At 40.7% G+C, this 14,806-nt stretch overlaps 1 protein-coding gene across 1 annotated transcript in view; it reads right to left on the bottom strand.

Moving 5' to 3' along the window:
- Positions 1-14,806, bottom strand: part of LOC113170474 (vacuolar protein sorting-associated protein 13B) — a 278,722-nt gene that overhangs the window by 111,286 nt on the left and 152,630 nt on the right. The window contains 4 exon segments of the mRNA XM_026372581.1: positions 11,672-11,780; positions 12,077-12,233; positions 12,462-12,734; positions 13,624-13,765. Of these exon segments, the coding sequence (XP_026228366.1) occupies positions 11,672-11,780; positions 12,077-12,233; positions 12,462-12,734; positions 13,624-13,765 (681 nt within the window).

Here is a 14,806-nt window from a genome sequence, read left to right as displayed (position 1 = left end):
TAGTGGAATTTAGGTTTAGACCCAGGTATAACTTAAAAGCATACTGAATAGAAAAACACGTTGAGTAGCAAGAGGCGCGTTGAGTTGGTGTACTGTAGGTCCAAAGGAAGGAAGGAGGGGATTGAGTGGTGCTTCTGTTGAGCAGAAAATGTGTACAGCAATAAGTCCAGGTGTAAAGAATTAGAGGAGATGGCACATCAAACGAGGCCGTGCTCAGCCTCTTTCCTGTAGCCCTGGTGACAGGAAACGCTGTACAACATCCTGTGAGATGACCAGGGAGAGACAGACGAGAGGGAGCTATGAAGAGACCAAACAAACTAGGAAGAGAAGAACAGAGCAAGGCAGATGTTGAAAATGTTCAACAACATCCTGCAGAGAAGAGAAGATTAGGTGACAGATGGGGGTGAGATGACCTGGCACCTGGAGAGAAGAGGAGGGATATATTGTAGACACACATAATGACTGAAGTGACAAAAAGCAGGCATGAAACGAGAAGCCGACTTAAATAAAATAAAATACTGATTAAAAAACTAAAGGTTTAAAACTTACAAGATCTGAACTTAAATAGAAACAGTAAATGCGATCAACAATCAACAATTCTCCCAGGGGTGCATAAAAATTTGCGTGTACTGACTGAATTTGCAGTTCTTCTGTACATGTGTTGGCCTCACACAGAGACAGCACATAAAACTGTGGACGTTTGCCCACTTTGTGATACTGTGTGTGTGTGAAAATGTTTGTACACTATGCTTCTCTGAGTGTCAGGTTGTGATGTGTGAGCCTCTCGTCTCCCTGTGCTGCCTTTCCAACATGTGTCTGTCAGCTGGATCTCTCACTCTGCCTTCAAACCAGACTTCTTCTCCTTAAAAAAATCTAATGTGGCTTTCAAATTCTAATAATATCAGTCTATTACCAGGCTACACATAATGTGAAGCTTAAAAAAAAAAACTCTTTGAAAGCTCTTCAAATGCTTTCTCATTTGTTAGAGGAGGAGATGGAAAAATATCAAGGGGGGAATAATGATGTTTTAAACACTGGCTCCTCGTCATCACTTAAGAATGGAGGGAGGTCTTGCCAACAGTTGGACATTTCACTGCAGCAAAAATATATGGTGCAAAACGTATTTGCTAGAGTTAATAATTTTTGCCCCAGTTACATGTGTGTAACTAAAGCTGTGCATGTGTGCGATGATAAAGTGGCAGGGGTTGGGTGCTGATTGAAGGTCTGTTGTGTGCAAGTGTGTGTGTGTGGGGCAATATGGAGACAAGAAAGGGGACCACCACAGTAGAGTTGTCTACACAGTGGCTTCACATTTCCCTCTGTGGTTCTCTCAAACCTGCAGCTGAAGTAAGATGACTGACATTCCCACTCACTCACTCACTCACTCACTCACTCACACACACACACACACACACACACACACACACACACACACACACACACACACACACACACACACACACACACTTCGTCATACTGTGCATACCTACCAGTCTGCTAGTCTTTATAGGTAAAAGCTGCTAGTCCACAACACTAGTTTATTAGAATATGTACTGTGCTGAGAGTCACTTGTTGAACAGATATTTAAAATGTTGTAGCACAAATATCTTGACAAAAACCTGTGATTTAACAACCTGGAGTATGGCTCTCAATTTTCACACAGACGTTTACATAGTTATATTTGCATTAAATCTTACCACAGGTGCCTTAGTAAGGATTGTTACTAAGTGACTACATCAAGACACCAATTACAGAAAATATTCAATTTCTACATATTGCATTTGTTCACTTAAGAACCTTTGGCCTCATTCAGAAAGTGTTCTTAGGAAGTAATTTCTTCTTAAGCCCCACTTAGGCAGTTTTTATGAAGATTCTGATATTCATTACTAATGTTTTTTATTTGGTATTGGTTGTTAGGTAAGAACTAAATCCACGCAGAACTCAACATCACACTTACAGAGTACATTTCTTAGCTGACCTGGTTGTACAAACAATCTAATCATTACAGTTTTGTTGATCCTACAGTAGCATGATATTATAGGATTTAAAGTATAATTATAATTTTATCATTTATATATTTTAAACAATTATTTCCATTATCTTACAAAACATGATGGTGCACCAACTGACCTAGCCCAGCTATGTCCGACTGGTCGTCAAAACCAATCACAGTCACTAAAAATAGTAATGAAATAGTAATGAACCAAACACAAATCAGAGTTGATGACACACATTAAATGACTATTTGAAATGTTGCAGGATGCAGTAAAAAGTGGTAAAGACCAGCAGGAAGAAGACAGTTCTGAGCCCACTTTAGTGCCAGCCTCTGTTTCTTGAAGTTTGGTTGGGCCTCCTGGGGTTGTAATGTGCCTCTTATTACACAAGCATTAGGCAATTACGCCACTGTTTTCTCATTGGCTTCCCAGAGCCACAGACGAGCTTGTGGTTTCACACATGGACATTTGAAAGCATCTGCACATTCCTTCTTTCTTGAGGTTGACTTCTTTTTTTTTTCTCTTTCATACTTCTACTTGATCCTCCAATTGCCTCTGGCGCTCGTCTGATGTTCTACTGTGTAGCCTACAGATAACTGCTGTTTGGCAAGGGACTATTGACCACACACGCGCACATACACACACACACACAATGTGGGCATATGCTAACAGAAATAAACACTGAGCATGGTTACAACGAGTTGTATACATCAGGAAACTCAACATATAGATTTCTCTCTCTGAAAAAATATTACCATACAATAACTACTACATTTTTCTGCCTAAGAACTAAATTGATGACAAATGAAACTACACACAAAGCTTCACTGCAGTGAGAAAAAAGTTGCCAATAACTTTCCTGCCAAATTTATTGTCTCTCCCTCTGCTGTGCATATCAACACATGGCTTGAGTACAGCTACTTCTAAGTAAATAGTATGGAAAGAAACCAGAAAAAGTGGAAACACACTGACTATCAATACTGTGCTCTGAATTACCCCTGACAATCCACCTGGCCTGGCCACCTGGCAGCACTGCTGTTTGACTGGCCAGTCACGGTCTCCCTGTCAGTACAGTGACTGCTTCAAACCAACCACACAGGATGCCAGAATATCAACATGTCATGAGCAGGGAGAAAAGGAACTAAAACACAATAATGCACAAGGCTGAGGTTAGAGAGCACATACATATAGACACACAAAACATACGCACGTAAGAGTTTCATGCCTACGCACAGGACATACACATACATGCATCAGATTCTGACAGTGTAAAACTAGTAGAATGTGTGTAGCACATATTGAAGCTGAGCACGGAGCTTCAGAGGTTGGTGGTATGGGTGTATTCTTAGAACTCTTATATGCTGCTTCAGGATAAACCGTTTGCACTCAGACACACACACACACACTCATGCAGGCACGCTCATCGAGGCTCTAGGTCAACCCCTGGATGAGGCCCTTTTATTAGCACAGGACAGCTGAAGGTTGATCCCTTTCACCTCTGTCAGCATGCACCCCAACCTGATTGACAACAGTATGCCAAAACACAAGAACAGTTTCCGGGAAGCTCTCCAATGAGGTCTGTCACCTTGAGTGCCACCAAACAAGGAATGCAAAACTCCATGCTGCTTCAAACCGCAACACACAGACAGATGTTAAAGAGAGGAGAAAAAAGAAAGGGCAGCTGTTGGGAATCCATATTGTGGGTGTTTGGGCTTTGCACCAAAAATGACTTCCACAGGAAGAGGGACAGGCACAGACACAGGTTAAAGAAGTTCATTAAATCAAAAGGGCTTAACTTCTGGTGAGAATATAAATGTGAATAGCAGTTGCGCTGCAGGTGGTCCTAGGTAAAACCACAATAATCATAACCCTAGCGCAAACCTCTGCTAACCATTAATGGGTGGACTCATAGTTATCCACACACTACACTGAGAAATATTATCTCATATTAAATTTAATTATGCACTTACTGTATGGATGATTGATTTATCCTTTGAGGACCATGATCATGCACAGTAGGTTTCATGGAAATCCAAGTAATACTTTTCACAATTTCTTGTCAGATGTTGGACAAAGTGGACAGTTTTAATAACCTCAGTGGGTCACCAGTGGAAAGATTGAGGTACATTCTCAAAATGACTGTAATTCCTTCTCTTGACATGACAGATCTTCAGATCAAATGTCATGAACATGTAGCCAAGTTGCTATTAAGATATTTCAGGTTGGACTAAAGTGTTGGACCAGTGAACCCAAAGACAAATGGACGCACATCGTCATCCCAACAGTCCGTCTATTTTGTGCCAAAAAAGAAAAGGAAAATAAGTTGTGGTTTACTTGTTTGATTCCCCTGTGGTGAGTACTAATAACCATTTCTCTGCACAGTACATCAGAATCATATGCAAAAAAGAAATGGCCATAAAAATATTTTCTCCTTCCTAATCCCCCTAAACCTCTAACTGCAGGCTGAGGAATACAAGTGTTGTGGTGCAATCTTCTCACAGAGCAGAGGGCCTGAGAATAACATCATAGAGGCCACAGATATTTATGGAATGAACCACAGGCTGTACACAGAAGTCAGCAGACACCACAACACAGCACACAAGACGCTGTATACAGCTCCCTACTCATATACAACAGAAGACGGTGCTGGCTGACGACAAAGTGTGGAGCTGTGGTCAAAAGCTCTTTTAATGATGGATATGTGGACTTGAAAGTAAAGAGGAATGATTAAGATATGTTATAAATACCTGTATGGATAAAGAGATACAAGTATAAATCATATTTTTTAAACAAAGAATGCTTTTGTACTTTATTTTTAATAGTTTACTTTGGGATGGTAAGTGGTCTGCCTGAACAGTGTGATGATTAGTAAGAAGGGTGGTTACATCAATAAGAGTGACTGACTTGATTTAACACAGGTATTTGGGCTCACATTTAACAGGTCAAATCCACTAAAGTCCACCAAGTTTCTCCCGTTCTGATCTAATAACACAAACTGCACTAACACAACCCGAGTCTTCTCCTCTTCCTTATAGCAATAAAGGAAAATTGCCTTTTCTCAGCTTACATGTCATAACATTTGTTTGCTGTGTCATTTGCAAGATTGGGACATTTATTTGTTACACTGGTTCCCAGAAAAGCATAACAAATATCACTTTGGCAGGAGGAAAAAAAGGTAAATAAGCCAATTAAACCACCTTAAACAGCAGTACTCAGTGGCGGAGTCTAAACTTCCTGTTCACATTACAACACATTGTCTGAGGGCTGTTTCAACATAAGCCATTATGAATCCACTCCCAGTCTCATCTGTTGGCTCTTTGCAGGCTTTCCTGTCTGATACAAAACATAAATTCTAGGGCAAACTTTAATAAAAGGGGGTGTATGATTTACTCTGGGTAGTGGCTGTCCCCATTTTTAAAACAATTTGATGTTGCATTAATCCTGAGTGTCATGGCAATGTAAAATATGTCCTCTGCGCTTACCAGCGCCAGGTGTTTCATTTGCTGGCCTGACAAAAAAACAATATTTATTCTGGCTGACTCTTAAAACCTTGCTTATTTTATCTTCTTTCCCTCAAGAAGAGAGGGAGAACAAGGGTGTACATCTAAAATGAAAGAGCACAGGAGAGGGTTAAAAGAAAAGGAGAGAAACAAATGGCGCTAAATGATTTACAGTTGAACAAGAGAGGTCTAGCTCCAGTCATCTCAGTGGGATGTCTCCTTACTCAGCCTCCCAGGCCCAAATGGAGCACACAAGAATGAATCTTTTGATCCCTCAGAGCCATTCTTACTGATGAAATCTTTCGCACTATTAGTCGTTTTACCTCTGCGGGGGTACAGTAGGTGGGTCCTCTATAGTTTCCTCTATCTGATGACTGGCTCAGGTTCAACAAACTCTTACGGCTTCAGTGTCACTTCCTGTTTTCTTCCCTAAAAGCTTCAAGCTGACTACTGACTTACATTACGATGATTAGGAATTTGCCTTTAACACACTATACACTTACTTTAATACCGGCGCATACTATGAAAAGAAATATGAAAAAATATGTATTTAAGCCAAAGTCATATGAGAGGCAGTACTTACATCAATATACACAGGAACCAAGTAAAAGATCAGAACAATTAGTTAGCCAAAAAAGGAGCAGTGCAATTAAAGAGATTTACTCAGTTGGTTTGGTTTTGCCCACAGTTCTATGTTAATGACACACTGGCATATTTTCATAAAAAGACAAAATTTAGCCAGAGTGTAGACTAGAAAATTAAGATCCTCTGATTTTATTTTTGAAGCCTGAAACTAAAAACAAAAATAGATAAAGAGAACTTTTGATTCAAATGGGCCATGTCTGGCTGGGCAATCCCCACAGACACAACTTATACTGTGTAGAGCTCTGCCTGCTCAATAGCCTGTTTAGTAGAACTACGCCAGCAGGGAGGAACTGAGAGGTTTTCTATATAGTACTTTTCAGCACTATTGTTTCAAAACTTAAAATGTTCAATGAATGCTGCTTGTTGTTTAGGTTCTTCTGCAGTGGTAGAAAGAAATCTAACTAAAAGAGTTGAAGCAAGACTAAAAGATATTTTATCCCGGTGATACAGATATTACGATCATTGCCATCATTGCTTCTGAAAAGGAGTTTATCATTAAACCTGCTCAGCAGCCAGGGGAGTTTTAAAAGCAACTCTTAAATCAGAGTATATAAGTGTATGTCCTGTGTGTCACTGTGTGTGGCCTGAGCCAGTCTCTTTCTCCACTGCAGCAGTGAAGCAAAGCCGGCGCACTTTTCGCTGGTGTAAACAAACTGGGAAATGGGGCACTTGGCAGCCGACTAAAGTGAGTGATGAGGCAAGTGTGCACTGAAGCATCTAATGAATCATTTGCTGGGAACTCTGGGTTCTATAAGGAAAAGAAAGATGAGGAGAAAGACAAGAAATAAGGAGACCAGCTGAGAGTATATGAAAAACAACGGTTTTACACAGAAAAAGAAAAGCTAGTGCGGGTGCTGCAGCTGTCAAACAGACATCTGAGAGGATCATTTAGTGTTTAGCGTGAGGACAAATGATTGTAAATTCCTAAAATTTGCATCGTCTCCTAATCCTACTACTACCACAGCAGCAACAGCGGTATATGAACCCCAGTGACCTCTAGTGAATTTACTGAGGTGACTGCTGATGAAGAGACAGGCATGTACCTTTGAACAGAGCTGATGTGCTGTAGACTAATAAGCAGCTTTGTTCTACAACATCCTTTCACTCTTACTTAATCAAACTAATAAAACTGAATATGATAGAAATGAATCCCTTCAATATTCTAATGTAAAACAAGTCAGTCAACTCAGGAAGTAGGAAAGTATACATCTCTCCACCTTTTGGGGAACTTGAATCCCTCAATCCCTTCATCCATCTCCCACTTTGGGAGAAGAGTGCATATTGAGAGAGAGAGAGAGGAATTTTGTTCCCTGGCTGTACGGGCAGAATCCTGGCTTCAGTAGGCTCTGTTTATCTGTGAAAGGGAGATCCCCATCACAACCACTTATTAGGACATATATGTGGGCTTAACCAGGGAAGCATTCAGCAATAAAGGGCTGGCTTACAGACCACATTGCACTGGGACTGGGACCAGTCTAACCACCGATGGAGCAAAGAAATAACAAATACACATGGAGACACACAGGGGAAAAAGATGCAGAAAAAAGGAAGCAGAAGAGTGGGAAACAAGAGAAAGAAGTTGATATATAGATTTTCTTTGCAGATGCTAACTAGACCTCAGACAAAGTGGGAGAAGGGTAAAAGGAGTAGATTGTTAACTAAAAAAAAACGTTAGGGAGAAGGAAAAAAATGAGGCATAAGGAAGACTAGGGAAAGAACAAGAATAAAAATGAACTAGGTAGAAGAAATAGTATTAAACATTATAGGAAGTTAGGTGATGGGGTATAAAACACTACGTTCTCCCTACGAAAGTAGGGAGAAATAGAAAAAATGGACAGAGAAAAAAAAAAAAAATCCACACCGAAAGCATTAAACAACGCAGGAGGAGGAGTGAAATGAAGTCCATTGATGAAGCCACATCATGTTGACTTGGCTCTGCATCACCGCAGACGCAGCAGCCTTCTCGGCCGTTACCATAGGAACGCAGGCATTTGCCCTAATCAAAACAAAAAACCCAAAACCATATTTTGCGGCAGCGTGATGCTCCCCGAGCCTCCCACGGAGAGACCATGAGGTAACACAGTGTGTGATGGAATTTAGAGCTGTGTCATCTAGGTGTGGGGATGTCGGGAAATTGTTCAGGATATTTTCAGTCGCAAACACACGCACATACACATGTAGAAACATGTGCCGACACATGGATGCTAGTAAGCACCAAGGGAGGGACAAACACATGCAAATGGGCTACAGGAATCTTTCACAGTTTGAACATATAATTTAGTTCTGCTCTGAAAATTTGTTTATAGATAAAACGCACAGAACTTGTTAGCTATAACCTGTCAGTGCAAACGTCTTCTATAATCTAATATTAAATATTGTGTCACATCAAAAGCACAAAAAGATCTACATTACATTATTTTAAAGATTAGATGTGTTAGTATGTGCACAAGGGAACTTCTTAGATCACCTACATTATATCATATCATACCCACACAACTACTGGCAAGGTGTGTGAAGGTGAATGTGGACAGGGTTTGGACGTCTCTTTTGTCATCCTTCATTTTTTAAAAATCAAAACAGATATCATGTTCTAAAGGTTACTCAAATGTTAGGCCTATGATATTGTCCCATGTATACACAGTTTTTCACAGCAAGACATATTAACATGTCTCTATGCCTCGCAAAAGTGAAAGCTAATCCGCTTAGGGTATGTGAAAGTGGTCCCCATTCAGTACACAAGAAGCTTTCAATTAGGTGTTCCATGAGTGTAAAAAAAATCTCATAGGAAAAATGGGGAGTGAAAGAGAGATAATGAGAGGAAATGGGAGTGGGGAGTAAAAGATCTATGGGGGCCCAAACCACAAGAAAGTCAGGGCTGAAGGCATGCTGGACATTCCCCGTGCCGACGCTCATGCGCTTGGAAACAGCCGGCCTTCTCAAGACAGAAAAATGATTTCAGCTGTGTAAATTGACAGCGGCCTTGTAGCTGAAGATGAAGAGGGAGAAAGAGTGGAAGCCTACAGCTCTGTGTCATAATTCGTGCTTGGTAAAGAAGCAGAAGGGGACCTAATTCCTCGGGGAAATACAATTTAGCATCACATGATCAAATTAAACTGTTAATTGTTACCAAATGAACATGGTGGTGGATTTCAACGTAGCTCTACACATACAGTGAAACCAGTTTATTTAACCTTCTTTGAAGAAATCTAACTACTCTAAATGATAAATACACACTGCACCCTGTCCATGCTGAGGCTGAAAGCTGAGGAGCTCTGAGGTGTGTCAGCAAAAAGCACTGGCCGTGAAATTTGAATCCATCAGGATGTTTGGACATGCTCACTGTTTTAGCCATTGCTTGTCTTCTCTTCTAGGGTGGCATTACAGTCAATTCTGGTTTTAGACATAGTAAGTCAATCATTTCATGTATTGCAGACAATAACAGAAAATGTGCTTACAGTAGATCAGTGATTCAATTATGACATTAGTGGACTTTAAACAGAATTGCAGCAAATGCCTACCTGGACTCAGAGACATATTTGTCCCTATAGCCAGAGTTGATTATAGATGATTACAGACTCTTGCCATGCCTTCCAGGCTTTGCACACATAGGAGAATTCAGCACCGATAAAACACATGATGATGCAGTGTAATAGTACGTCGACACGTCAAGTCAAGTCAAGTCAAGTTCCCAATCTCACGGTTTTCAATCATATGACTCAGAAGTGTGACCATCCCAAATTGGAGGGCTGATGTGAACAGGGAAGGCTGTGAGGATAATGCATGGTCAGGGATGAACACAGCGAGTGGTTTGACATAATTCCAGGGTTTCACTGCAGAGAGGAAAGTGGTGGCTCTTCGCTTCTGTTTGCAGAGGTTAAGAGGATGAGTAAAAAGTAGGGTGTCTTTGTACACATGGGCATGCCTGCTGCTAGTGTTTGTGCCATTGTGTGCATATGTGTATTTCTGTGTGCATATATAAATGAGTATGTGGTAGTTCACATGTCATATTAGGGTGCAAGTTATTATGTTTGTCCATACATATGTGTCAAAATGTATGCCTATGTGCATGTGGAGGGCTACATATGTATGTGTGAGTGTTCAGGCCAGGGTGGAGCATCATGCAATCTATGTCTATAAGCAGATGTGGGCACCAGAGCCACAGAGCCACCAATCCTCTAACTACCAGAGACACAACATTACCGGACAATATGGGATGAAATTGCATGGATGGTGTAACTGTTTTTTTCAAGTGACAGGCTGAGAAAAACTCTAGATTATTTTCCATGCCCACAAGATCATCATTTATCATATGACATGATAACAACACGGCCGACATGTCAACAAAATAAACCTAGGCAGAGTGACCATGGAAACAGAGAAGTTACATCTCAGACCAGCAACAGAACAAACAGCAAATGTTTCAGCACAGCACATTGTGTGAAACTAGTAAAGATTACAAAAAAAAAAAAGAAATCCCCAAATGTCCCTGCAAAACAGTAGCTATGGTTACTGATCAATACCATCCTTGCTCCAATACAAATGAGTAAATGAGAAACTGTGAGGAAGTTTGTGTGTTCTGGAAGACATAAGGTCGAAGTGAGGTATTTCTCTCAACCTTGTCTTGGTTATAGATTGCCAGACATGCCCAGAGGCCTAGACCCCTGTACTGGCCTGCTTTATGCCCTCCCCCTACATATGACACTTTCACCATCTAAAGGCATCAATGAAGCCTGAAGTGGTCTCTCCTCTCCTTTCACTCCCCTTTAAAAAAACATAAAATAAAAAAAAATCTCTATTTCATGTCTTAGGCCAACTCACTTGCAGCTGCACAAAGCATTAGGCACCACTTTTATCTCCCTCATTACATGTGTTTGCCAGCTCCATATCTGCCCATTCATACAACTGCTCACTCTCTCACTCTCTCTCACTCACACACACACTGTGTGGGGCTGCGGTTTTGAGGCAGTTATGACACAATCCAGATTCTTTTAGCTGCCTATAGCAGGAAAATGTGTTTTGCGCTGAGGCATTTCCCTCAGAAGTCCAGATTTTCCCTGCCTAGCAGCTTTGATCCACATGACATGAGGGGTGGGGGGTGTCACTCATTGCTCTCTGTCATTGTAGGGGCAGCGTAACCACTATGCAGCACTGTCATTTGCTGTATCCTAAAAACCAAATATCATGAGGCTAACGATGTGTACCCATGTACAAAAACACTTGCCTCACAGCAGGTTTTATGGAGTGTGACTTGAGGACACATTTGACTGACACCTTTAATGAACTGTGGTCACCTAGACAGATTTGTGGTGGTCTTATACTACCAGCAGTGAGTGTTTTTTCAACGCAGAATGTGATAAAGACGTGTAACTTTGATGCCATTTAATATTAGTGAAGATATTAAAGAGAAAGGAGAAAGGACAGTGGCTTGGGAACCCAGAGCCACTTAATGAAGACCGCCTTCAATGTTACTGTTAAAAAAGTTTCACAATTCAAAACTAATGTGAGTTTTGATGAGGAAAGAGTTTGTCTTACTGGTAAATGTCCTTTCGCAGCACAGTGCGGGTGAGGGGGTTATCAGCCTGAGGAGCCATACTGAGGGAACCCATCTTTAACACCAGGGTGTCCTCTTGCTTCACATGATCTACTAGGACACAAAGACATAATGTTAAAAATACTTTTTATATAAAATATCGTACTGCTTTTAATCGCATTAGAAGTATCACTCATCATTTACTTTTACATGGTTTACATTTTAACTGTAAATTGCTCTTCGCAACCTCAGATATTTTTAGCATAGTAATGTGGTGGCTCTGCTACATCTGGCTGTCCATTACTGGGACCTAACATAGCTTGTGACATAATATTGCCTTACTGTTGTAACATTTTCCATGTGTATACACCAGCGTATGTTCCAAAGAGACAAGTAATTTTTCTAACCTGATGCTGAAGGCTTGTCTTGCGCTGCAGGGCAGAAGACTCTGATCACACTGGTGTTGATGTAGATGAGAGGCAAACATCGCGAGGTCAGTGTGTGACTCCTCATTGGTTGACCTGATGACTTTCCACGCTCTCTGTATCGCCGTGGTACCTTAGCCTGCAGAGGCATCAATGCATATGTTACAGCTAAGCAAAAAAAAAAAAATCTTGGTCTCCCATTTGTAGCCTGGCAAACTGTATTAATTATGTCAAATGAAAAATTAGTCTTAAATTTCCTGTTTTCAAATTCTACACTTACTCACAACTTTAATAAATCAATACCATTTGTGTTAAAGTTATGCTTTGACATACTTTATAATAATTAGAATTGACACTCTTGTCCTACCTGGAATATCCCTGCTACAGTGGCCAACAAGGGACAGAATAGCACTACATCAAAGGGCTGGGCTGTCAAAAGGATTTCTCTCAGGTACTGAGGGGAGCTGTCTGCCAGAGGATCAGTGATCACCCGCTGACCAGCAGCAGTAGCACTGCTACGTGTCAACCGCTCAGATCTAGTGGTGAGTTTGTGACGAACGTTTTTGGTGACCGCCTGAGTGTAGGTGATAGACAAGAAGCCGTGCTGTTGGTGAGAGCCCTCCAGGACTTTGGCTGCCGTCTGGCCAGTAGTGAGACAGGAAAAATGATGGTATTATAACACAGCACTATATCAAAGAAAGCCTTGAACTGTTTAACAGTATTATTTTGGTCAGTTGGATGAGGGTTAGGCCTCATTTCAAACTCTACATTTACAATATAAAGCAAATAACTCTAATACTTTCAAATGACAAATTTGAAGTTATTCTCAAGCAGCTAGAGATTTACAAATGCTGATTAAATTTGATACAGGTAATTTTGGAAAAGCTATTATTTACCTTTAACAATACACATTTAAAATTTGGTTAGCCATGCCAGTAAAAGACCTACCCTCAGCCAAAAGATCTCAGCTCAATCGGAAATAAGACTAATAAGAAAATGTAATCATTTTCTGTGCAGTAGATTGCACCATCAAATGCCTCCACTTTATGAGACAAGTACATTGATTAAAAATAGTGGGTGCAGTTGACATCATCAGAAAAGCCTCTTCATTTTTTTGGTTAGCTTTAGCATAATCGAATGCCCAGTACATAAAAGAAAATCATCTACAAAAGGTAAAGTCTGCCAGAACATCCAGTAACAGTGGATTTTACAGCTTTTTAGTGAACTTATTAACTGAAAAACTGCTAAATGTAAGAAATTATGCACTCTTTTGCAATACAAGGTACAATACTCAGAGATCAACTGTGTTATGTAATGGCAAAACAAACTCAGGTGTTTTTTTATGTTGTTGATTCTACATTATTAATTTCTGATTATTACTGTGACTAATTCAGTTCAAAACAAACTGTTTAAAATCTAATCAAAGGACTGGTTGCTGAAATATCCCTGAGGAGTGCATGCGCCTTTTCTTTTCGACCACTGTTAAAGGAAGTTGAGCCGTGTCAACAAAAAAAGAGTTGATTTCTTACAGGAGGGAAAAAGCCAGAGAAATGGCTGAAAGTGTCTTGCTTGCTGACGGGTCGAACCAACACAGTGCGTCTGTTCAGCTTGTCAGTGCAAGAGAGTACCACTCCTCCACAGCTGCCCGAGCTCCGAAGACCCTCCTCCATACTGGAGGTGAGGAGAGGGAAAGTCAAGAGATTGAAATAAATGCCAAAAGAGATGGAGAAGAGAAGAAGAAAGAAATCACATGGAGGTGACAGAAGATGATAGAAGGGTGAAGAAAAGACAAGAATTGGGAAGAAAAGCAAGAAACTGTAAGATGATTTAGAAAAAATTATTATAGAGCAATCTGATTAAAACCAAACAAAGATTGCACTCTGTCCTCTCTCTCTATCTCTCAGACACACACACAGAGGGAGAGAGAGGGAGAGAGGGAGACAGAGGAATAGTGGTCACCAGATTTCATTGGCTTGATTATTTAGCTAACCAGAGCCACTGGATAGACAGGGGGAAGGAATTTCATTGTCTTTTCATTTAGGTTTCATTACAATTTTAAGCTGTGTCAAAATACAGCACACCTTGTGGCTACTCGGATTTACAATAAAAACCAATGCTTGTATATAATGACTTCCTTTACTTCCTGTCTGTCCAGCATCATCAGAGATGAGGGACCTTGATTAGGAGCAGCAGAATGACACAGTATAAAGAGTCCCAAGGCTGCTATGGCTACTGTGGGACAGGCAGAAGCCTCACCACGGCCGTCTCCTTGCACTGCAGAATGAGTCCTTCATAGTGGCCAGAGTGCCAGCCCTGCCCTGGCCTGAGGAAACACACAAGGCTAAGCTTAAACTTGGCATCTAGCACTACTCATACTGCTGCGGCAGGGCCTGATAATATCTCTCTAATGGCAACAGTATTTAGTAAACTACTGTTAGATAAGTGAACCACAAGCTGATACCTTGATGAGACCACTTTGAATCTAAGTTTTAGCAGCTTAAAAGCATACTGTACAGTGAAAATGAGATTTGAGACAACAATCAATTCGCAACATGTTTTAACTTAGGAAAATGCTTATCTAACATAGGCAATGAGATAAAATATCCGTCAACTGCAGCGGCCATCCATAGAAGTGGAAAGTGGGCAACTCCTGTAAAGCAAAAATCCAAAGATGTTAGCATGAATACCAATACATGACTTGCAGCAGAACAA

Source organism: Anabas testudineus, chromosome 16 (assembly GCF_900324465.2).
Source record: "Anabas testudineus chromosome 16, fAnaTes1.2, whole genome shotgun sequence".
Lineage (NCBI taxonomy): Eukaryota > Metazoa > Chordata > Actinopteri > Anabantiformes > Anabantidae > Anabas > Anabas testudineus.
Note: the sequence above shows the minus strand (reverse complement) of the source record. Positions and strands in the feature narration are given on the sequence as shown.